We start from the raw sequence: 24,692 nt of genomic DNA on the forward strand, positions 1-24,692 counted from the left end.
AGCAGGGTTCAGATTCATTTTGACTTGTTTTAAGGACTGTACATCAAAGTTGGATCTGCCTGTAGTGTATTTTTTCTGCTTTTTTCCCATCCATGTCCTGTCCTCAGTCATCATCATGTTGGGTTGGGTGTGCAAGTTTTATGTTTCATCATGTGTGCCCTTCTGTCTTGTATAAACAAAACACCTGTTTTGGCGCCTGTCATGGCTGCCCACTGCTCACTCAGGGTGATGGGTTAAATACAGAGGACAAATTTCACTGTGTGCACCGTGTGCTGTGCTGCTGTGTATCACATGTGACAATCACTTCACTTCATACAGTTGGACATATGTAACGGCTTTTATTCTGCATTGTGTATTTTACTTTCCCGGACAACACCGCGTGCACCTATATACAATATATAACACATTATATGAACATGCACACACAATTAAAACAGTTATAATGTGTACATTGTTAATAATTTAAAAATCTAAATTATTCAGTGCACCAACCCCACGCACCTCCCACTTCCCATGACGTATCCAAATGGATGAAACTGGGTTACCAACCCACTAAACCAGGGTCATGGCCCCTACCATACAGCTGTTCATGTTGTAGCTAAAAATGGCTGTTAATTCATTTATGCCTATATGTATAGAGAGACTATCAACAACAATTAGTCTTGAGTTTGCAGTGAAAGGATGCTGGGTTAACAAACAGCAAGCCAGGTGCCACCTATCACATGTTTGCCGAGTTCTAATCACCCCCTGGTGCCAGTTAAGTAGGGGTGATTCAGACAATTTATATTGTCCTGCATTAATATTGTTTTCTATGTGTAGTGTGCACTTTTATGTGTATATTTTGGTCAAAAGTCACCATTTATTCCAAAATGTTGAGCATGTGTGCCTCTCCCTTCACTACCCACCATGGTGCACTGATTAAAGAAGCAATAAAACTGGCCAAATTCATACAGTGTTTTTGCAGATTATTTCTAACTTTGGCAATGATTATTTCATGGTTTTTGTTCATAGAAAAACAATGAAATCCCAAAATGATTTTTGAAACATGGTGTACATTTACAGATTTCTTGTGTTAGCAGTCCTATACATGACTATAAATGTTTAGACAGAGTTAAATAAATCAACTATTATCTTTCAATAGCTGGCCACAGTGTTGAAGTGGATGAGTTAGACCTGGATGAAGATGACCCTTTGGCAGTTAGCTGCAATGAGGAACATGAGTGATGGAAAACAGAAGAAATCTGAAGTCCAATATTAAGCACATAATTTCCTAGAGTAAATCCAACTAATAAGTGTGTGTCGAATGGTGGACATGCACAGTGCCCAAATTCTTTGTTTCTGAACCTAGATGTTTATTCCAGACTAACTGTATCAGTATTTTGTTGATGATGAATTTGTTCTGAGACCTTTTATGTTGTGAGCTGAAGTCTGATTTCCAGTTATCCAACCCACACAATCTCCTACTCTATTTATTAGGACATTAAGTAACATCAGGGCCTAATTAAGGTAGGGCTGGAGTGAAGATACTTTAGCAGATGTGACCTAGCGGTTAAGGAAGCGCCAAGAAACACTATTCTAATTGAACGATGAGCATTTTGGGGTGGCCGCATGAGGTCACCTTTTTCAAGATGACACAAGACAATGAAAACAGGACAAAATTTGGTAGATATAGAAATTGATATGCGGACTTTGGAAATACGCAAAAACAATTTGAAATAAATAGAGGCTGGGATATAAAGTGGAAATATCATTTGGATAGATGACCTAAGACATCAAAAAGTTTAAGACATGAGTAAATCATTAAGGAGCCAGTAATACAGTCACATTTTCTGGAACCAAGTAACAGCATTGTGTTCATTTTTATTTTGTCATGTACTGCAATTTCATATTCCCCACAGCAACAAACCTATTTGTTGACTGTCTGTTTTGATATATTTTCTTTCCAAGATGTTTATTTGATTTGTTTTGTCATTTTCTTCTTTTCGGCAGAACACTTAGGTGGTGTCCCCTGAGGACATGGTGTTCCTGGACACATGTTCAAACATTTTCATGGTCTCCCTTTGATTGCCAGGGTGGATCAACTGGTCTGGTTGTCCACACAATGATTTGGCAAAAATTCTACGTTAGATGCCCTTCCTGACACAAACCCCGTGCACGTAGAGACCACATTTCACTTGAATTGACCAAAGAGATCTCACCTTGCCCAAAATAAATCATTTTAGAAATTAAAAATTGAACATGCTAACAAACTGCACTGAACGGTAAGCAATTCAGCAGTAAATACACATCTCACCACTTGTCTATTGTCCTTTAAGCAAAGCCAAGCCAAGCTACAATGTTCGATAATGGGCAGCTTGTTCTCATGATTTTTTATTTCTAAAATGATTTATTTTGGGCAAAGTGAGATCTCTTGTGGTCTCTGCGTGCAAGCCAAGCTAAAATGTTCGGAAAAGAGCAGCTTGTTAAGGTTTGTAAAATATCTGCAGACCGTGAATCACAGTTCTGTGTGACAAAACAACATAGAATATCAATATTTTAATAATGGTAAAAAATCAAGATTTATTATAAAAACATTTAAAAAGCTTAATAGTTAAACAAATTATTTACAGAGAAATTACAAGGTGCTTCATGGGATCCTCTCAGCACAAAATGTTCTTGAATTCAGAATCCGACTCTGAAAAAGAAACAGTACACATTACTTTTATTAACTTTCTTTCAGTACATGTGTTACATTTGGACATAATTTAAGAACGAACAGACTTGTTTCTGCTCTGGGGTGAGGACACTTTCTACTGCCACCAACTGGTACTGTTCATGCTTCATCTGGGTGGGGAACTTCCTCATGCGCTGCACCAGGGTTCCTACAGTGTCCTGGGACAGCAGCTTTACCATGTCCCCTGCAGGACAGCCAGGGTCAAAAAGGAGAAGGCACAGACGCCCGTTCTTCTTCTGCTCCACTCCGATGATGGAGCGACTATGACCTGGGGCCACAATTAGTTGTATGCAATTATATAAAATTCCGTATATGGTTAATTCCACATTAATTATTATTCATATTAATTTGTTGTTCTGCTTTTTCTTTTTTTTGTGAAAGTTGAAAGTGAAGTGATCATTGTGAAAAACTGCAGTGGTGGCCTAGTGGGTATGGAAAACAGACCTGTAATCAGAAGGTTGCCAAGGGAGTAGGTCCCACTGAGCACAGCACTGTCCCCACCGACTGCTCCCCGGGCACCTTTCATGGCTGCCCACTGCTCACCAAGGGTGATGGTCAAAAAGCAGAGGACACATGGTACTTTGTCACATCTAACGCACCACAGCACAGCATCCAGTGCACACAGTGAAATGTGGCCTTTAACCCATCCCCATGACAGGCGCCCAGGGAGCAGTGTGTGGCATCTCAGTGGCGCATTGGCAGCTCGGGATTCGAACCGGCAACCTTGTGATTACAAATCAGCTTCCTTACCCCCTAGGACACCACTGCCCCGCCCGCTAGGCCACCACTGCCCCTAGACCTCTAGACCTCCAGATCAGGCTTACCTTGGTGCTGCAGGTAGATCGGTGGCTGTGGGGTCTGCACCACTTTGGGGGGCAGTCTGGCATTTCTGACGGCCGACAGAGAGAAGTATTGTTTCACCCATTCAAAGAGTCTGGGGTGGGTGTTGCCTTGGCCAGTAGGCCTATGAAAATCCACTATACGAGCACTGTGTAGATAAATACATTAGATTATTTAATATAATTTTACAATGTTATATACCTGACTATTTAAGCAGTTTCACTGTAAATAAAATACAGCACAAAACAGCATCCATATATTAATGTTTATATATGCATTTAAGATCCATGTGTGCAATGCAAAATTGCCTAAAAAAAATGAATAAATGCCTTACTTCACGCCAAGAGAAGTGAGAAGAGCATAGACCTCTGTAGCCCCAATCCAGGCCCGTGTGCCCTGGAGCCGATTGTTGAAATGAGAGGATCCCTGGGGATCCATCCCCTCTTTCCAGGCCTCTTCAATCAGACTCTGCACACGTGGGATGCTGGGAATATCGCTCACTAGGGAGGAGAAGACATTAAACACAATGATCATTCTACAAGAAAATAAAACAAGCAACTGAAAAGGCTTTGACGTGGAATCTATACCAGATAAGTGATTCTTATAGGTCTCCATTCTTAGCAAACAGGACAGCAGCATCTGGAAGTTTCTGTAGCCACATCCCCAGCCCTTATCTCCATCTGAAGAGGAGTGGTGATCAGTTTCTGCACAAAGCCAAACCTGGGCAGCATCCCGAGCATCTCTCCGGAAGTAGTCATATAAGGCTTCCATCAAACCTGCAAATGGTGGCATTTGCTCCATCAATATCTGGGATTCACGCAAATAACAATGAGTAACTCACTTTTTGTCTCTTCCTGGTGGCATTATCACTTGTCCTTATTTGCCCAATTAAAGCCAGCTATAAATAAATCACTAATTTTACAAGTGAAATAACCTAAGCACAAGGGTCAGTGTGTTAGCTGGAACGCACAGGGCCGACAACCCTGATTTATGACACCGCATTAAAGAGTTAAAAAGAGGCCCTATTGTTGCTTGTGTACATGGATGGTAGTATTCACAGGTTCCAACTCCACTAACTACCATTGTGTCCCAGAGCTAGACACATAACCCAGAGCGTCTTCAGTGGGACTGTCCCTGAATGGAAGTCACTCTGGATAAGGGCGTCTAATAAATCTAATAAATTACACTGTGACCACCAACCTACTATTAACAGGATGCCTCATTCTTGGAGAAAGACAACCACACCTGATGACTTGGTTTCCCCATCATCCACTCCTGAGGCCAGAGATTCCATCATCTCTGCTCGTTTCCTGTGAAATTCTGCAGGCCCCATGTGCCCACGAGACACAGCCCTTTCCATGTTCCTCTCCATCTGCTGGCGATAGCCACCTCTCCCATCCAGTCCAAACTGCCTCTGCACAGACCATAGGGTCAAGACAAGGTTACCAGGTCATGCAGTCACAGGCATTACAGACCATACTGTATTTAGATGTCTTGTAATCCATTAGTAACCAACACATTATCTGATAATCTTTGGTGGTATTTACTTGAAGCTTCTTGAACTCCTCTGCTTCCCGTTTGGCCTCCTCCTCTTTGCGCTTCTGCTCTTCCTCTTGCTGAAGCTGTCTGGCAAGGGTCAGGTCTGAGCAGAATCCCTCTAGTGGTCAGAAGTGTAATTACACTTACAGCATTAGTCAGACTTCCTTACCCAGAGACTTACCATCAGTAGACAGTCCTGAACGTTGAATGGTCCCGGCTAAAGCTGGCTCTACCAAGTACCAGTATATAAGCTATATACGGGATGTGGATGTGATTACAGGTGACTGTGCAAAGTCGTGTTTTACCTGCACCATTGGCACTGCTTTCAAGGTGCAGCTCGACATGTTCCTGCAGAGAGCTGCTGTCGGAGCAGCCCAGGGAGCATATAGGGCACACATAACACCGAACACCTGTAGAAGAGTACGGGCAGACATGCAGGATGCAGATTCTTTGGTTTACTCAGCAATTACAAAGTCAATGTTTCGTACTGTATACCACTATATACCAAATCATCACATTTTGCCTAAAGTTGTAGACCCCATGTGATGCTGAAGTGCGTGTTTTCATGCACATTAATGTTCTCAAACAGACTGTTTTTTTTTTTAAGGTCAGGCATTGCAAAAAGCATTTCAATGCATGTCGTTCCATGTATGATTGTCTATGTTACAAATAAAATCTGAGTCTGAGTCACAACCAGATGACGGCCACAGTGCAACAGGATCTCCAGCTCCTGATAAATGTATAACGACATAATTGCTGTTGCCAGGCTGTCATGTAATATTTCGTTTTTTCTTTGTTAATAAATCTGCAAAAATGTCAACAATTCTGTGTTTTTCTGTCAATATGGGGTGCTGTGTGTACATTAATGAGTAAAAAATGAACTTAAATGATTTTAGCAAATGGCTCCAATATAACAAAATGTTCAGGGGGTCTGAATACTTTTTTTTTTCTTTTTTAAGTGAAGTGATTGTCACATGTGATACACAGCAGCACAGCACACGGTGCACATAGTGAAATTTGTCCTCTGCATTTAACCCATCACCCTGAGGGAGCAGTGGACAGCCATGACAGGCGCCCGGGGAGCAGTGTGTGGGGACGGTGCTTTGCTCGGTGGCACCAGCGAACCAGCAACCATCTGACTACAGGGCCGCTTCCTTAACCTCTAGGCCACCACTGCCCCTTAGTGAGCAGTGGAGCAGCAGCCAGGGGACAGTACTTTGCTCTGTAGTACCTAATTTACATTCACATTTACACTTTTATCAGACGCCCTTATCCAGAGCGACTTACAATCAGTAGTTACAGGGACAGTCCCCCCGGAGCAACTTAGGGTTAAGTGTCTTGCTCAGGGACACAATGGTAGTAAGTAGGTCTGAAACTTTACTTTATTTAGCAGACGCTTTAATCCCAAGCGACTTACAAGAGGGTCTTCTGGTTCATAAGCGAGTGTGTTTCCCACTACGCTACTACCACCCCATGATTTGAAACCACCAGCGGTGGCCTAGTGGTTAAGGAAGCAGCCCCGTAATCAGAAGGTTGCCGGTTCAAATCCCGATCTTCCAAGGTGCCACTGAGCAAAGCACCGTCCCCACACACTGCTCCCCGGGCGCCTGTCATGGTGCCCACTGCTCACTCAGGGTGATGGGATAAATGCAGAGGACAAATTTCACTGTGTGTACCGTGTGCTGTGCTGCTGTGTATCACATGTGACAATCGCTTCACTTGACAGATTACGGGTCCGCTTCCTTAATCGATTGGACACCACCACTAGGACTATTAAAATAATTACCACCACTATTAAAATAATCAAGTCAAAGATCTTTGGAAATTTTTCTGGCAATCTGTGTAGGCTGATGTTTAACCGTTTAGTTGCAAATCAGTAAAGTTGACACTGAGAAGATAATCATCTACTGTTCACCTACTACAGGCGTGAAGCTTCTGTGAATGTACTCAAGATGCAAAGACCATCCATAAGCTCCATTGCCGTCCATTGCCATACAAGTCATGGTTGATTGTATTTACTGCACCTTCACCCATTCCCTCTTCTTGTAGGTGCAGCTCCACGTGTTCCTGCAGCACGAAGCTGTCGCTGCACACAAGGTTGCACATCGGACAGGCGGAGTGCTTTTCTGCAAAACAGAAATTCACGGATCAACAAAATGCAAACAAAGGCCTTCTTCCGTTGCGCTTTATATCACAGCAAGATATCTTCTGTACCTTTCGCAGGGGAATACAGGCGCTTCTGCTTCGGCCCGGCAAGCTCTTCTGTCGTCCTCGTCCCTTGTGTGTAACGGTCATTCAGTCTGGTGTCCCCCAGCACACAAACACTGTTTTCTGATTTCCCCGTGCTCTGATCAGGCGATGTGGCTCTCTTTGTGCAATAAGTACCTGAACAATCCGCTACCGTGTTGCCTCCTTTGTCTCTATTGTCCATTATTTTTCCCTTGGTCCGACGAACACAGTCAGCAGTCCGCTCCAGTCTTTTGTCCGTCCCGCTGCATTCCACAGTGGGCCCAGTGTGACCATCGGTCTCCGTGTGTGCACTATTGATATGAAAACTCAGCTCGTCGTAGGAGACCCCTGACAGAGAGCAGAATGGGCAGCTCATCTCCAGGTGACTCAGGAGAAGATGCGTCCTCATGTCCGCCTCGGACACAACCTCCTCGCCGCAGATGTCACAGATCGGCATGGCGACCTTCCCAGCTGCTCAGCTTTAAAGAGATCAAGAGATTAAAGGTGTGATGTGACTGCGCAACCCCCCACATAACTCGTCCCCATTTCCACACTATGCTTCAAACATCAGGCTTCACAGCAAAAATAAATAAAAAAATAAGTGTTAAGCAGCTAATCTGAAATTGTGTTATGACAGGAAAAGTCACTGGGGTGGTAGTAGTCTAGTGGAAAAACACACTTGATTATGAACCAGAAGACCGAGGTTCAAAATCCACTTCCTACCATTGTGTCCCACTTAACCCTAAATTGCTCCATGGGGGCTGTCCATGTAACTACTAACTGTAAGTCGCTTTGGACAAGGGCGTCTGATTAACGCCGTAAATATAAAACCTTTAGCTTCACTTCAGGGTTAAACCAACAAAAAAACAGCTGCTTATTTTGTCCAACTCACCGTAAATAAGCCAGATGTCAAGCGATTTCAGCCACTGCTATTTCAGTTTCCATTCATATCACACAGTCGCGCAAACGTCGAACAAATCTGCCCAAACGTGCAAATCTCAACAACATAATTCACAGAGAACGGTGGAGGTCTATGGTATGTAGATCTGTGAGCGCCACTGCACATGCGCAAAAGGGTCACGCCGGATATGACGTTTATTGTGACGGAAGGGCGCCATATTGCTCTCAGCTGAGGCGATAGAAGAGGGTTGTGACAGGAAAATTGTGGCTATCCTCCTTGCGCCTAAGATATTCTTCCCCTCGGCGAATGAGTAAGTCATTGAATGTGCAACGTTTAAAGCTCACCCCGCAGTTACTAGGTATCACTTGCGCAGGACAACCTAGGCTATTTCACGCCAGCTTGCTAGCTAACCGGAGACTTGCGGGCGAGAGAGGCGTATTGGTCAACACGGGAGCCAAGATGTCGCCACAGTATAGCTGGCTGTCCTGTCGAACTTGTGCGTTTTAGTTTGCCCAGTGAGCAAAACGCCCGAGGCTGGGCCGTCAGCCAGGCCTTGTCTAACCTCGGCCGGTTTAAAGCTGATGCCAGGATGGTTTGGACCCAGTTGTGTTAGCCGTGTTAGCCCGAACGTAAACGTAATTCAGCTTCCAAACGTCGTGTTGGTCTTATAGAATCCGTCTCAATTTCCTTTACGCTGGAAGTGTCACAGGAATGTTTGCGACGTTGAGAATTAGCAGTTGCTGTTAACGTCCACCAGGAAGTGCGCGATGGCGGTGTTTTAGCTTCCGACGTATGAAGGATGTGTACGTCTCAGTCTTTCAGCTTGATAGCGACATCTATCCGAGAGATGCTGTGACCATGTCTTCTCATAGATGAAGAAGTCAGCATCCTGCTCCTAAACTGTCTAGAGACCGATGACTTATTTTCGGTCTCTTCACCCACCTCATGCGTGCAAACACATTATCGTGTGCCCTGTCATGTCAGAGGCTCGTTTCTCCAGCATTTTGTTTGTGCATGCAAATATGGGTTTTTCTGTTTTGCCTTTCTAATGTGCTCCTCTAGGCACCATGGCGAGCCCAGGCAAAGACAACTTTCGGATGAAGAGCTACAAGAACAATGCTCTGAACCCACAGGAGATGCGCAGGCGAAGGGAGGAAGAAGGAATCCAGCTCCGCAAACAGAAGAGGGAGGAGCAGGTAGCCAAGTGGCTTTTTACGTTTTGGATTTCGGCGCATTGCCTTTGAGCTCTGTGGTAGGTGAGGTGTCAAAAAACACTCTTTCCTCGTTCCAGCTGTTTAAGAGGAGGAACGTATGTCTGCCATCAGCGGATGAGTCCATGCTGGAATGTCCCATTCAGGACCCTGACGTCAGCTCCACTGTACCTGTATCAGGTGTAGGTTCTCCTGCATTTACCTTCATCCGTACACGTCTCATAAACCACCTAAACAGCATTGTGGCTGATGCTTAATGTTTTTCTTCTATGACTCCAGGAGGGAGTCATAACTCCAGATATGGTTCAGATGATCTTTTCAGAAGATCCAGACCAGCAGTTAATAGCAACTCAGAGGTTTAGGAAATTACTCTCTAAAGGTTTGTGTTTTGTATAAATGGCTTTAAGACATGTTTATTCTTTATTCAATCTATGCACAATGCACTTTAGTAGAATCCATAGCCACTACCAGTGATATCTGTCATATGTTTTCATCTTTGCTTGTGTTATAACTTGCTTACTTCTTTTACTACTTTGTTAGCCCTTATTATACTTAAATTCTATTTTATTTTTAACTGTTTATTTATAACTATTACTTTTAACTATGCACAGTCAAAACAGAGTTTGTCACTATGCATGTGCCAAATAAAAAAATCTTGAATCTATAATTTGTTATAACCCTAGCATATTGTATATCTAACGCCTCTTGTCCCCACAGAGCCTAACCCTCCGATTGATGAAGTCATCCTTACACCTGGTGTTGTCAACAAGTTTGTAGAGTTTCTCAAAAGAAGTGAAAATGGTACTCTGCAGGTTCGTACTGTCCTTCCATATTTGTTATGATTGCTGGATGAGCTCTGAGAAACGTGGCAGAGAAATCCGATTCTGTCCTGTGTTACAGTTTGAAGCAGCCTGGGCCCTGACCAACATTGCCTCAGGGACGTTCCTCCATACCAAGGTTGTCATAGAGACTGGAGCTGTGCCCATATTCATTGAGCTTCTCAGTTCTGAACATGAGGACGTCCAGGAGCAGGTGACCTGCAGCCTATTTATCCAGCACAACAGGGTTTCAGGGAAACCACCAGGTTTCTTAACTGGTTTCAAGTTCTGGGTGGCTATGTTTTATTGACAAATTGCAGTAATATTGGATTTGAGAATCCTGGTTATAGAGTGTGATTTTATTTAACAATGGGCAGCTTTGTTAAATGGGGGAAAGTTGTGAAAGCAAAGCTTAGTAAACATCACTCCCATTGTGTTTCAGGCTGTGTGGGCCCTGGGGAATATAGCTGGAGACAACGCAGAGTGCAGGGACTATGTTCTCAGCTGTGGCATACTGCCATCCCTTCAACAGTGAGTTGTTTTGTCTTTGGAAATGTGATGAAATCAAAGGTGTACAAGTCATTTTGGGGGGTTTACCAACTACATCTGAGCTCTGAGTGTTTTTTTTTTTTTTGTTATGTAAAACTGGTTTTAGGATCATATCAAGTGCTAAATCCAAACCAGTCTGGCCTGCTGGATTGTTTTGGCCTCAGCACAACTCATACTGTGATTTATTTTTTTATTCCCTTCTGCATAGGGCAGCTAAGGTCAGAGTCGTTGAGGTTAGTTTCAATTAGCATGCTGTTCATTAAAATCTCCCTGTGCCTCCAGGCTTCTCGAGAAATCCAGTCGGCTCACGACCACCCGGAATGCCGTGTGGGCTTTGTCGAACTTGTGCAGAGGAAAAAACCCTCCTCCAGATTTTGCTAAGGTAATAGTGATAGACTTCTCCTCAATGCCATGTCTGAATAATGTATTGGTAATTCAGCTGAATCTGGTAATTCAGCTTAGTACACAATTGTCAGTTCTTTGAATTATGTAATTGTTGTGAAACTGTTAAGTGAGAGAAATCTTGGGCTGACCATTAGCAGGAAAAATACTGTGGGTAATAACTCGTGACTGTTTTTGTAGAGCTTTAGTTCAAAGCTAAATAGTTGTTCAGCCATACCTTCATATTGAAACATTTTCTCTACTCTCCCTCTTCCCACTGTCCTTTTCTCACTCCGCTTGTCTGTTTTCTTCAGGTATCTCCATGTCTCAGTGTACTCTCCAGGCTTCTGTTTAGCAGTGATCCAGATGTTCTGGCAGATGCATGCTGGGCTCTCTCCTATTTGTCTGACGGGCCAAATGACAAAATACAGGCTGTCATTGACTCTGGTGTCTGCCGTCGACTAGTGGAACTTTTAATGTAAGTATTGGGCCCATGTTTACATGCACATATAAAACACACCAGCTGAACTATTTTAAATAATTGGTATAATATTTCTATATTTTCTAATGAACTAATAAAACATTTTGAGTTAATTAATTAAAGGGACTTGTAACACATATATGCCTTTATGTGATGTAAAAGAGCCCATTACAAAGAAAGGAAGAGGATGTTCCTGTGACAGGAAGTGTGGTAGAAGTTGGTGACTCAGCTCTTGTTTTGAACGTGGTTTTGTGCATTCCGCTTTAGGCACAGTGATTACAAGGTTGTGTCCCCTGCCCTGAGAGCCGTGGGCAACATTGTCACAGGAGATGACATTCAGACCCAGGTACAGGCTGGCTTTCCTATTTACCTTTCTTTTTTGTAAAGTACATGCGTCTCTTGACTGTAGCTGGGCTTAATATCGCTTTTGCCTGTTGTGTCAGGTGATTCTGAACTGCTCTGCACTACCATGTTTACTACACCTGCTTAGCAGTCCGAAAGAGTCCATCAAAAAGGAAGCATGTTGGACGGTCTCTAATATTACAGCTGGTAACAGAGGCCAAATCCAGGTGTGTCTGTTGCTCTGTACCTTCAGGTGTGTAGACACGTGCATGCTGTAAGGCAGTCTCTGTGTTGCAGGCGGTGATAGATGCAAACATCTTTCCTGTATTAATTGAGATCCTTCAGAAAGCAGAGTTCCGCACGAGGAAAGAAGCAGCATGGGGGATAACTAATGCCACCTCCGGGGGCACTCCTGAGCAAATCAGGTACCTCAACCGAGTCCTGTTGTCTCCTTTTGGCCTCTCCAGTTAGGAGGTCACCACAGCAGACCAACTGGTCTGGTTGTTCACACAAAGGCAGAAGTTTTAACGCCGGATGCCATTCGTGATGCAACCCTCCCCATTTACCCGGGCTTGAGTCCAGCACCAAGAAAGGAATTTCATTTACTTTGCTATATAGTACACAAATGAGTGGGTTCACATGTTATAATGTGAGTATTCTGACTCTCTTGTAGGTATCTGGTTTCCCTGAACGCCATAAAGCCAATGTGTGACCTTTTGACTGTGATGGATTCCAAAATTGTGCAAGTGTCTCTCAATGGATTAGAAAACATTTTGAGACTAGGAGAGCAGGAGGCCAAACAGAATGGAACAGGAATAAACCCCTACTGTGCGCTCATTGAGGAGGCCTATGGTATGATGCACACTCACTCCTTTTCATCCGGCTATTAGACCATGCTTGACCATACATAAACTGTACAGCTCTTTTTAGATGTAAAAACTTCGTTATACTTGTTTTATTTTTTTCCCCAACACCATTTTACATTGTTCAGTCTTGTTCAGATTTGTTCAAATTAATTTTTTGTATAGCCCAAAGTCACTAGCAATAAAAACCCTTCTCAATCAGGGTATCCATAGCTTTACCAGAGTAGATGTGTAAACTTCTGACTGTTATTTCCTGTTCCAATGCCATAGATTCTCAATGTTTTTCCCCACAAATGGTGTACAAAGATGTGTTCTGACTGTAATCTACATGTAATGTTGATTATGTACCATTAGGTGGAGTCACAGTGTGCAAATAATGGTTTTCAATTGTGGTCACTTTTTTCATTTTGTTTTTATAATGTTCTTATTCTAGGTTTGGACAAAATTGAGTTCTTGCAGAGTCACGAGAACCAGGAGATCTACCAGAAGGCCTTTGACCTGATTGAGCACTACTTTGGTGTAGAGGAGGAAGATGCAAGCATTGCCCCCCAGGCAGATCATGACCAGGGCCAGTACATCTTCCAGCAGCAGGAGACGCCCATGGAGGGCTTCCAGCTCTAACCATCACCCAGCCCCTCTTCCACTGGGCACTGCCCCGCCCTTCTCTCCCTTTGCCACCAGGCGTCCCAAACCCACAGGCCCTTATGGCTGCCCACACAGCAGAGAGAGCGGACCGCATCACCCACCCCAGCACCTGGGGAGAACGATGGAGGCCGTGAGAGTGTTGTGCAGTTTCTTTGGCATGTTGGTTATCCTAGGCTTCTGTCTGCTGTGCCTCTGCTCATCTCTCATTTAGACATGTAGTCTTTACAGCTGTGAGCCTCAATTTAATAGGGAGTGAAAATGATTATTATTATTAATATCATAACTATTATTACTACTACTTCTACTACATGTTGGCGCTGGTGTTCCAAAAAAAAACTATTCTTTAATCCATATCCCTTTTGAAAATGTGAAACTACCTCTTCGGTCAGTGGTAAAGTTAGGTTTGATACAGTTCGTTATCCATATGTGACCACTCATTATCGCTATGCATTGATGTATGCAATTGTGAACTGATACCTGTTTATAGAAGGGGGGTTGACTTTTGTGTGGAATGTAAAAAGCTGGAGTTGGAATGTACAAGTTCAAAACTCCTTCCAGATTTAAAAAGAGTGAGAAGAAGCTCATTGTCAGTTTTATGTCAGAGAGGGCTAGGGGTTGTTCTCCTTTTGTGTTTGTAACTTTTTGTCTTTGCTTTTGGTTCCTGTTTATTTCCTAAACTGACTTTGGGCAGAGCGTCTCACTCTTCTTGAGTTGTTCGCCTTTACTGATAATTTATTCTGCTGTAGGGTGGTTTTTTTTAGGAGTGAGTGTGCCCCTTATTTCTTGTGCTACACGCCGCCAACATCCGGCAGACTGTGATATTTGATGTGTGCAACGCATTCGCTAAAGCTCTCCCTAATGCAGTCGTTTTTGTGAGATTTAAAAAAAAAAAAAAAAAAAAAAAAAATTCTCCCCTCTAGTTTTATATTTCATCTTTCATTTGTCACCTACACATTGAACCCAAGCCAACCAGGACAATACCCAGATGAATCGAACCGCTCTGTATATTATATATACACTTAAGACAGAAATGGCATCAGTTGATGATCAGTTTCTCGGTACGCCCGTTTCTGATGGAAACCTCCCGCAAGACCTCTGTTGATGTCCTGGGAGCCACCGTCCAGACTCTGGTGATTCGTGCCCGTTCTTGCGTCTGTGAGCCTACTCCCTCGTGTTTACTAGCACTCCCACACCGTACTTTTGTTTTCAGCATGTTACATTTGATGTCAGTGGAGATGGAAAGGATCTACATTTTTGGTTGATTTGAAGAGGCAGGTCAGTATATTTACCCAATTCAGAGATTGTAAAACAATTCTTGTCAAGCACATTCAATCATGTATAGTTTTCTAATATATCTCATGTTTGTATGAATTGTAATAGCTCTCTCTTTTTTTTTTTTGTTTTTTGTTTCTGCCCATCGGGAAAGTTTAAAAGTTGACGTTGGTACAGAAATGTAAAGGGGGTTTTATTTTGCTCCTTGTGGTTGATGTATAAAATAATAAGAACAAATAAAATGTTCTGTTACAAGTTATGGTTTTCTAGAAAACATGAGTCAAGCAGGGGGCTTTCTGTGAAAATGGACCTACAATATAAACCACTGACACACCAATATAACTCAATATATATGAAGTGTGATTATGTAATTGAGTGTGAACACACGATTATTCGTATATCATGCAGTTGTATTTGTTGAGATATGGGGTTTGAAAAGAAACTTGAACCTCCCCACCTGCTGGGACAGGGACCTGCAGCCAGGCACTAGCCGTAACGTCCAAATGTGTCTGTGATGTGAGAACTGGTGTTTTACCCACAATTCCATTTCCATTAGCCTTTGGCTTTCCTGTTTTTAAGACGAGCGAGTCGACTAACCGGTCTGAGAACTGTGCCACATACTACACAAAGCACCTTGAAAAGATGACTTCAATTTCACACATGAGTTGTTCACATCATGGGTTCCTCTGATTTCTTTTTCCTAAATAGACTGCCTTTGGTTTTTATGAACGTCATTTATTTAGCAGAACAAGTAGCACCAGCAGCGTAGGTATTCTGTTAAAACTGCCATTGGTTTTGGGACTAATTTGACCCAGCAACATCAGGTTGGTTTTGGTTTTGGGATTAATGATGCGCATAAGTCGTATAGGTCATTTTTTTACTTAATGCTTGTATTATAATTGTTATTCTGGTGTACCGCTGGCAGGCTGCCACTTTGGAGAGCTGCAGATAAGCAGGGATTTTGGTTTCAGCATTTGGTCTACTATGTTACATGATGTGTTACATTGTGTATCTTCATTTGTGTTTCCATTTAGGAGTGCTGGGCATTTGTGGTAATCCTGCAGTTTCTCACTCTCACTACTGTGTGTGTATTTTTGGTTGTTCCCATTTTGCAGTAGTAGCCCCCCAAATCCAAATCATTTCATTTCATAATTGCTTGGATGAAACTCCCAGGGTGGCTTTTATTGTTAGTCAGCCTCTTTTTTTAAATACGCTAAATATATGGCTGTGGTACATGCACTATCTCGCTACAAAAGGATTGCTAGTAAGTTCTCCTTCTGTTGTAGAGAAGTTTACAAACTACCAAGCTACCAAATTGAGTAATTGCTTTTATGATGACATGCCGATGACAAATTTCTAACAATACCATTTTTCAGGCTTACATCCGACTGCATTACAACCCTTCGCATGGTTGTGTGGGAGGGGCCGGTAGCGTTGGCTGCAGCAGGAAGTTTTCATGTTGGCAAAGACCGCTAACATATGACTAGACATGGAAACCGAGACATTATCTTGCTTGGCATTTTCTGATGAGCCAGTGAACATGACCTCACGGAGAAAAGCAAACTTTCTTGCATGTGGCATTGAATGTTGATGTGTCTGCATATTTTTGCACATTTTACTACGATGATATGGTTCATTTTTTGCCTCACATTTAGCCCCGGAAAGCCTTCCACATAAACACACTTACCAATATGTCTCCTGTCTCTGTTGTCTGCTTGTAATACAAACATGCACTTTAGTTCAAGAACTAAGAATAGTGAAGTACTGAATTTGACGTTCATGAACACTCCCCACACACCACAGCTTACATAATGCCTTAAAAAAAAACAAGAAACAAGATCTTTGGCACCCATCATACTGTCATCTCACGTTCTTGTTTACATGATACATCAGGAACGGAGCACGTGAACAGGGCTGTGAGTGCCCTGTGGGCCGCCCCTCCACTCAAATCCACAGTGGGCCACTCCACCCAGAACTCTGCTACAATTTCATCTTGCTACAGGCACTCCAATTTAAAAGATGGAGGAATCATTTGCTCTAAAAGAGTGTCATCTGCTTTTTTTTAATGTCCTATCTGTCTCCTTTGTGAAACGTTTTGTGACTCCATCTCCATGAAGTGGGGCAGTGGTGGCCTAGCGGTTAAGGAAGCGGCCCCTTAATCAGAAGGTTGCCGGTTCGAATCCCGATGTGCCAAGGTGCCACTGAGGTGCCACTGAGCAAAGCACTGTCCCCACACACTGCTCCCCGGGCGCCTGTCATAGTGTCCACTGCTCACCAAGGGTGATGGGTTAAATGCAGAGGACTGTGTGCACCGTGTGCTGTGCTGCTGTGTATCACATGTGACAATCACTTCACTTTCACTGTAAGTGTAACAGTCTTGATATTTGCACAAATGAACTCTGGATACAGATATATTTATACACTCATGTGAAACAGCATTGACTCCACCTTTAAATAAATAAGTAAATAATAAAAAGCTTGACTCGTAGGATGAAGAGATATTTAGTTCAAGACGGTCTGGAAGGTTTCCAATGTTTCTTCTGTTTGTGATGCATGTTATTACCTGGCGTTATTTTGGCTCTACTGTGGGTGCCACAGGTTTTTGGAATGATTGCATATATAACATGGGTGTGGTAAACATGTGAACCGACACAGCCGCAGCATTGAAAGTCAGAGGACAACGCGTCCCTGGAAAAAACGGTGCTAGGGGCCAAATCTATTCTGTGTGTATCCCTTACATGTCTTCTCATTTAGTCCAGACTCAGGGGGTTTCGGTTGAGCTGAAACTGCACTTGTGGCACTTTGATGCCCTACTTGTCTCTAGCTGTCACAGTGTGCTATGTGATCATCATTTTTCGGACACAAGAAAATGTCACAAGTGTTCTGTAATCTCAGTTATTCCAGTTTAACTGGGATATCAATTTCTCATGAAATCTGCTTCTAATCATGTTAGAACATTAAAGCAGAAGTTGAGTTTCTCACCTTCTCGCCCTCTCTCTTTCAACACACAGGCTCTGGAGAGACGAGTTCTGCGTGAGTCATGAAGATACTTGAGAAGGGATCAAGAAATGATAGTGATCTGTTGCTGTCAGCTCCCAAGATGAAAGTCAGGCAGATAAGAGGGCAGCAGTGCGGACCATGAAGCATGTTCTTTACACAAACTTTACAGGCACTCCCGGCTGTTGTGTATATATTATACATATTATACATGTTTTTTTAATTGAGAAACACAACACAAATGCAAATAAACTTTTATTTACAGATATAATATTTATAGACTATATGAGAGCAGGGTGGTAGTGGCCAAGTGGGTAACACACTCACCTATGAACCAGAAGACCCAGGTTCAAATCCCACTTACTACCATCGTGTCCCTAACCCTGAGTGTCTCCAGGGGGACTGTCCCTGTAACTACTGATTGTAAGTCGCTCTGGATAAGGGCATCTGGTAAATGCTGTAAATTTAAATGTAAATGATGAGACTACAATAACAATTTAAAACATACAACAGACTGTGTTGCACACTTGATGGACATGGGAAAGACAAATATATTTAATCAATATTCAATCTATCATAGGCTGAAGGTCCTGAGATATACAGGAGCAATGATCAATATTCTATTCATCATAGGCTAAAGGTCCTTCTCATAGTCTGCCGCTGAAACTGTAACTTCTGAAATTGTTCTTTGGTGGCTTTGATGACATCTGCATGTAAATAATTATTGGGACAAGATCCGGTATTCTGAGGCATGTTGACAGTCGGTGACACCACGGACAGTTTGCTTACTGAGAGGGATCCTACACTCAAATAGTTTGAGTCAAAAAAAGAGTCTGACTGTTTTTGAGAATATTCATACACGTTTTGCAGGAAGGCATGTTTGGTGTTGCTTTCCTTTTTGAAAAGTATCAAGTAGCATTTTGACATAAAATGGCACCCAACAATTCCATAGGTCGATATCAGAATGACAACCATCTCAACAGCAGATTGGTATTTGCCGCTGGTGTTGACATAGGTTGGGATGAAAATTACCCAGGAAATGATGTAGATGAGCATCCCAAAAGTGATGAACTTGGCCTCATTATAGTTTGTTGGAAGCTTTCGACTTTTGAAGGCAAAACCAAAGCACACCAATGCCAGGATGCCAATATATCCCAGCATGACTCCAAACGCCACGTCCGAGCCCTCAACACACTGAACCAGAATGATTTTGGACTCAGGCTTGTCTTCGCAGTAAGGGGTCTTCAAAACCAACCACAGAACACAGATGAGAACCTGTATGCCCACGCTGGTGCAGACAATGACATGAGGCTTGTAGAGTCTGCGAAGCATCGCCTTCACCTCAGGGTTGAAGTGAAAGGCCAGGAGGATCTTCAGTGACTTTACAAGAATGCAGGAGACGCACAGGGTGAAGCTGAGGCCAAACAGCACCTGGCGCATTTTGCACTGCATGTGACCCGGACGGCCGACGAAGCAGATGGCGCTGGTGAAGCTACCAAGGAGGGAAAAGAGGATGACCTGGCACAGTGGCCCTCCGGATGCCTTTACTACTGGAGTATGACGATAGCATAAGAAAAGAATTGACACCAACAGCACTATGAGGATGCCCAATGCTGCCAGGGTCACTAGGAAGATTGCAAAGCCATCTATCCAATCAAAGTACTCCACAGTCTTAGGCTTACATGCAGAGCTTCTGGGCTCGCTCCACTCCTTTTCAGAACATGTGAAGCACAGATCCATGTCTGAAAAGCAAAGAAGAGCAGTAATCAGTGAGAGCCTGAATTCCTCTGGGTCTTCCTGAGATGTTGTGTGGCTTCTGGTAAATATTCGTCCATCTCTGTCCCATCTCAACATCCACGTGTAGAGGTTCTTCATACCTGATACATTTGAATACTGGTTCTGTGGACAACTGACGCAATCATAGCAGCAGATGTGCTGACCCTCCGCACTCTTCTTAAACTGTCCTGGAGCACAGCTGTTGGAGCACTTTGATATCACGTCCTGAGTGGGGAAAATTGTGTTCAACCAAAGATGTCTACCCAGAAGACTAGAAGGTTACAGTACATGAAACAATAGAAAGAATAGAAATATGCCGTGAGAGGTTGTATAATGCCCCAAAACCATGAAGAAATCACAGACGTCTGTGGATTATTGCTTGGGTACTAAGTACTGTCAAATGCACAATTTGCTATTCGTTGATGTTCTTGCTGTCAACCATATGTAATGTACAGTATAACATGTAACACATATATTCTGCATTATGCAAGTAATATGTGCTCATGGAGAGTAAACTTTGCTTTTATTCCCGCATGTTTTCAGTTCTCAAACACGCAAATGGGAAGCAAAGAACAACAGTCAATATTTGAAAAGAAACTGGTTTGGTTGGTTTATTTACCATGAAAAAACACAAATGGCATGACAGAAGTGTTGTTCATGAGGTAGTTATGGTTCAGCCAATAATACATTTGATGGGTTCTGAGAGTGTGTTTGCAAAACCTCACCTTCAGAAGGCTGAGCTGCGATCCTGCGTCGGTGCTTCCCTGCTTGATTATGTCTTTTTTTTGATCATATGTGGCCACCACGTTCTCCCAATCTATTTCCTCCCTGCTTGTCTTCCAGATGGAGACATGGTAGCCCAGATTTAAGTCTCCATTTTCATCAAAATTGAATTCAGCCCCCTCATACTCAAATGTTGTTTTATTCATAATGGCAAGAAGCTGTAATCATATAAATTAAAGAGTTAAACCTGCACACATATTTACATTTACAGCATTTACCACAAATAGACAACACAAGACACAACTTTAAGTTTCATCATAGGTACACCTCAACTATGAGATACTGAAAAAGCCCTCCTATCCCCCACTGCATTAATTGCACCAGTTTGAAGTTGTTACCCGTATGAAAGACACCAATAATTCAGACTCCAAGATCTGGAGAAAATCTGCATGGAAAGAACTACAGGAAACATTGGACCTCTGTAATATTAAGTCCTTTTTTCTATTGTATGAAATACTTATTGTATGCAATAAAATGCAAAATAATGATTTAAATCATACAACGATTTCTGGATTTTTTTTCTTTCTGTGTCTCACAGTTGAGGTGAATCTATGGTTAAAATTACTGATCAAATACTAATTTTCCCTACAAAGCGAACATTATTTCACCTAAATTGGCTCATATGGTCCATAAGGGTTACCTGCCAGGGTTGGGGTGGATCACATGTTGTGCAGTTTTTCCTCTGAGAATAAAGATCAGCAACAGCATATAACACTGTACTAACAGCCATCTGCAGACTGAACACTGTGTCTTTCCGAATGCTGTTGATCAGCTCTTGTGTTGCCACTGTCCCATTCACCAACTGGCACAACTCTGTCAAGAAGGGGTAGTTCCTTTTCGTTTTGTTACAGACATCCAGCTGCTCCAGGTACCTGGTGACAGGGCCGGAATCTCCAGCAATGAAAGTGACACCTACAACTTGCCCAATTGTTTCAAAGTTAATTTCATGCAAATCACGTCCTGAGGTGGACCAAATATCGCTGGCAATCCATACCCTTCTTCCAGCATCTGTCTGCTCAAGGGCTTTAAACAAATGCTTCATGTAGGTGGGCTTGGCAAATGAGATGATCGCTTTGACCTTTGGGTTCCTGTGGATGATATTAATGGTCCTCGCGACTGAACTATTGAAACTGGGGTCGGTCACAGAATCAGGTAACACCTCCTTGAAGGCCACACAAATTCCATTTGCCGCTGCCTCTGATGACAACATTTCCTGTGCTGAGCGTCCATAGTCTCCTTCATTAATGATGATGCCCACCCAGTTCCACCCGCTATCTTTCACCAGTCGGACCATGGCACGTGTCTGGTACAAATCACTTGGCACTGTTCTCATGAATGTTGGGAAACGGAGTTTATCACTTAGAATGGTGGCAGTTGATGAATAGCTGATCTGTATTAAACATACATATAATTAAACTGGATGCCAATTGATTTAAAAAAAATGTTAATTGATTGAGCAAACATTTCACAGTGAACTAATGATGGGGAGATATCAAATACAACAAAAAAATTAAAGGGAAATTTTATACAAATTACTTAATATTTAATGTGGTCATGCCTGATTTCTACTCTATACATGTTATTTCAGCTAGAATATTCTTTAAGCTATCTATATTTGATACTACTAATGCATTCTAATGAGTTTTTCCTTTTCCTATTCATTTTGGCTGTGAAAAAAAGCATCATTATACATTTTTTTTTATCACCTGAGGAATGAGTTGTAGACTGAGCTGCCTTGCAACAGCTATGGACACCTCAGAGGAAGAAGCACCAATCACAGCCATAGTGGGCTGGCGAGACCCTGAAGTCCTGTTCCCTGCTTCACAGTCCAAGGTCTCCTCCATGAACTTGGCAGTGGCCCTCAACGCTGTGCTGACATCGGAGCAAGTGTCATAGATCTCATATCCCAGTTTGATACCCAGCTGTCCGAGCATGGAGGAGCTGTTCGCCTCCTCAACTGCCTGGATCATGGCCAGAGCTTCAATCATCCCTGCCATATTAAGGCTGCAAGCGGAAATAAAAAAAATCAGTGGTAAAACAACACAAGAGCAGAAAAGATGGAATTAGAAGACTAAAAACTTACTTCACACAAGTGGGTGTCTCTAAGAGTGGGCCACTAGATTTTGTCACTCCATTGTGGATGGGAAAAAGTCCTCCAATGATGATGTCCCCTGGAGCACTGGCCGCTGCTACTAGGCTTGTTCTCAGGGAACCACCCTCTACCTTGTCCAGCACCAAGACCATGCAAAGACACATCACCCTGACCACATAAGTCATGTCTCACAGCTTAATGTCTGCCGTATTCCAACTTTTCTCAGCTCCTCACCTCTACACTCACCTGCTAGACTGACAATTTGCCCCCAGCATCTTTCATAAATACAGACATGAAGCTTCCTGCTTTTGTTCAGGTCTCCTGGAGTGTAAAACGATCCCACCCACTTCTTCACCGGCCTCTCCTCCGTGACGTTTTCACACCTGCGTTCACCTCAAGGCGCTACACTTCTAAGCACATCCCAGACACAAACAGGACTTTTGACGTCTCATCTGAGGAACAACCAGACAGCCGTTGATTTAAGAAAGGGTGCTGTCACAAAATGAGTCACCTGTCATGACGCTCATGGGAGAACTTCCTTGTTATGTTGTAGAACTCTTCTTCAGAAGCTGATTTAGTGATTAAATAATTCTGCTGACACAGTCATTCTAAACCAATCCAACAAGTACCCTGAGTCATTCTATATATCCTTTCTGTTCCACTATCTTCAGATCTGCCACCAGCTCTGGATCAAATGTAATCAGGGGTGCTGGTGCTGTCTAACTGAAGTCTAGAATGTTATTATTCGTACTTTTATACCAAAGTAACCCCAAAGGAGCTTAATGGGGTCCTATTTCAACTGAATTGTTGAAACATATATGCATATCTGACAAAGTGTGATATAATAATTAGCTATAATATTTGTGCAGATTATGGAACATACTACGATCAATTTTGTGGTTGCCAGCGGCAAGAGACAAATTGAGCAATTAGCAAGAAATTCATCATAGTAGTTTTCCATGATATATTAAGTGAGTGAACATTCAGGGCATTCGCTAGAGGACAATCAATATTTAGACTGATGATGTTAAATATTATAATATATTTCCACTAGATAGCATTATAAAAATGTTACCCAGGTAATTCCTCACCATATCATGCTACATTTGCATTCATTTCAATTTAGTTTCGTTGTTGCACATTCATATATTACATTACACAAAGCTTCCAACTTATTGTACACGTTCATTGCATCACAGACCTTCTTTTATTTAGCACCAGAATTGCCACTGTACATTTCACACATATTTCACACATGCAAATACATGTGACATGGACCATATTTCTTCCAGCATAGGAACAATTATAAGAAAGCTTCATTGGTCATTGGTGGACAGTGGAGACTGCAGTGGGTCCAGGACACCCTGGGGAGCATTCCCATGTATACATATCACTTCCTATTTCTCAGTACCTATATGATCCACTGATTAATGGGCATTATTTAGATGGGCCATTAGAACAGAGCATAAACAGATGATACGTAAGAATATGCGCATAGCATGTAAGTACTTTATATTTGCTTCACTTTCATTTTAATATATCATAAACCAGTTAAATTATTTCTTGCTTTTCATTCAGGGAGCTCCAGGTGGCACTGTGGCTCAATTCAAAGCACAAAAATTGCCACTGAAAGAATTGATAACCACCTTCCATTGATATTTAATTTCTAAGAATCTTACGAAGATGTAAAATATTTGACAATGCGGAGAATGCTTGCGTCAGCATGTGATCCACCCAGTCGCATGAGAGCAGCAGGTTTGTGAGTCACATACCGCATACGTCTACTAGAATGAACTGTGTCACGTGGCGCTGAATAGTGAGAATTCTATTTACATTTACATTTACAGCATTTATCAGATGCCCTTATCCAGAGCGAGTAGTTACAGGGACAGTCCCACCTGGAGACACTCAGGGTTAAGCGTGGTAGTAAGTGGGGCTTGAACCTGGGTCTTCTGGTTCATAGGCTACTAGGCTACTACCACCCTTTACTGTCCTGATTTCAAGAACTGAGTCTGATGCAAGAATCTAAGTGAAAGTTAAGTGATTTGTCACACGTCATACACAGCAGCACAGCACACGGTGCACACAGTGAAATTTGTCCTCTGCATTTATCCCATCACCCTGAGTGAGCAGTGGGCAGCCATGACCGGCACCCGGGGAGCAGTGTGTGGGGACGGTGCTTTGCTCAGTGGCACCTCAGTGGTACCTTGGCGGGTCGGGATTCGAACCGGCAACCTTCTGATTACGGGGCCGCTTCCTT

The 24,692-nt window shown here is 42.7% G+C and overlaps 3 protein-coding genes across 4 annotated transcripts; 1 reads left to right on the forward strand and 2 right to left on the reverse strand.

Annotated features, from left to right (window-relative positions):
- Window positions 1-2,520: 2,520 nt before the first annotated feature.
- On the reverse strand, window positions 2,521-8,358 carry zufsp (zinc finger containing ubiquitin peptidase 1). Of its 2 annotated transcripts, none has more exons than XM_028981743.1 (11): window positions 8,214-8,358; window positions 7,307-7,800; window positions 7,117-7,218; window positions 5,398-5,502; window positions 5,101-5,210; window positions 4,799-4,967; window positions 4,141-4,329; window positions 3,888-4,053; window positions 3,538-3,701; window positions 2,761-2,897; window positions 2,521-2,674 (listed from the first exon to the last, which is right to left on the reverse strand). In XM_028981743.1, the coding sequence occupies exons 2-11, from the start codon at window positions 7,776-7,778 to the stop codon at window positions 2,627-2,629; spliced, it is 1,662 nt and encodes a 553-aa protein (XP_028837576.1). In that variant the 5' UTR covers window positions 7,779-7,800; window positions 8,214-8,358; the 3' UTR covers window positions 2,521-2,626. The 2 variants fall into 2 exon arrangements, with proteins under 2 accessions (XP_028837576.1, XP_028837575.1); XM_028981742.1 differs by having other exon boundaries at window positions 2,761-2,981; window positions 8,214-8,356.
- Window positions 8,359-8,394: 36 nt separating this feature from the next.
- Window positions 8,395-15,043, forward strand: kpna5 (karyopherin alpha 5 (importin alpha 6)). Its single transcript, XM_028981744.1, has 14 exons — window positions 8,395-8,532; window positions 9,285-9,418; window positions 9,514-9,615; window positions 9,713-9,812; window positions 10,151-10,245; window positions 10,334-10,465; window positions 10,694-10,782; window positions 11,083-11,182; window positions 11,496-11,659; window positions 11,930-12,008; window positions 12,106-12,231; window positions 12,302-12,429; window positions 12,678-12,856; window positions 13,301-15,043. The coding sequence occupies exons 1-14, from the start codon at window positions 8,529-8,531 to the stop codon at window positions 13,486-13,488; spliced, it is 1,620 nt and encodes a 539-aa protein (XP_028837577.1). The 5' UTR covers window positions 8,395-8,528; the 3' UTR covers window positions 13,489-15,043.
- Window positions 15,044-18,167: 3,124 nt separating this feature from the next.
- On the reverse strand, window positions 18,168-22,729 carry gprc6a (G protein-coupled receptor, class C, group 6, member A). Its single transcript, XM_028980999.1, has 6 exons — window positions 22,424-22,729; window positions 22,047-22,344; window positions 20,981-21,730; window positions 20,283-20,498; window positions 19,659-19,782; window positions 18,168-19,523 (listed from the first exon to the last, which is right to left on the reverse strand). The coding sequence occupies exons 1-6, from the start codon at window positions 22,615-22,617 to the stop codon at window positions 18,409-18,411; spliced, it is 2,697 nt and encodes an 898-aa protein (XP_028836832.1). The 5' UTR covers window positions 22,618-22,729; the 3' UTR covers window positions 18,168-18,408.
- Window positions 22,730-24,692: the final 1,963 nt, after the last annotated feature.

This window comes from Denticeps clupeoides, chromosome 5, assembly GCF_900700375.1.
Source record: "Denticeps clupeoides chromosome 5, fDenClu1.1, whole genome shotgun sequence".
Classification (NCBI taxonomy): domain Eukaryota; kingdom Metazoa; phylum Chordata; class Actinopteri; order Clupeiformes; family Denticipitidae; genus Denticeps; species Denticeps clupeoides.

Coding starts and splice junctions, on each gene's coding strand:
- kpna5 (XM_028981744.1), top strand. Junction 10,246..10,333: donor GTGAAAATGGTACTCTGCAG/GTTCGTACTGTC, acceptor CCTGTGTTACAG/TTTGAAGCAGCCTGGGCCCT. Junction 10,783..11,082: donor ATACTGCCATCCCTTCAACA/GTGAGTTGTTTT, acceptor CTGTGCCTCCAG/GCTTCTCGAGAAATCCAGTC.
- zufsp (XM_028981742.1), bottom strand. CDS start 7,778: ATGCCGATCTGTGACATCTGCGGCGAGGAGGTTGTGTCCGAGGCGGAC. Junction 2,982..3,537: donor GATCTACCTGCAGCACCAAG/GTAAGCCTGATC, acceptor TTGTGGCCCCAG/GTCATAGTCGCTCCATCATC. Junction 2,675..2,760: donor TCACCCCAGAGCAGAAACAA/GTCTGTTCGTTC, acceptor TTTCTTTTTCAG/AGTCGGATTCTGAATTCAAG.
- gprc6a (XM_028980999.1), bottom strand. CDS start 22,617: ATGACTTATGTGGTCAGGGTGATGTGTCTTTGCATGGTCTTGGTGCTG. Junction 21,731..22,046: donor GTCTACAACTCATTCCTCAG/GTGATAAAAAAA, acceptor TGTTTAATACAG/ATCAGCTATTCATCAACTGC. Junction 20,499..20,980: donor ATCCACCCCAACCCTGGCAG/GTAACCCTTATG, acceptor ATATGATTACAG/CTTCTTGCCATTATGAATAA.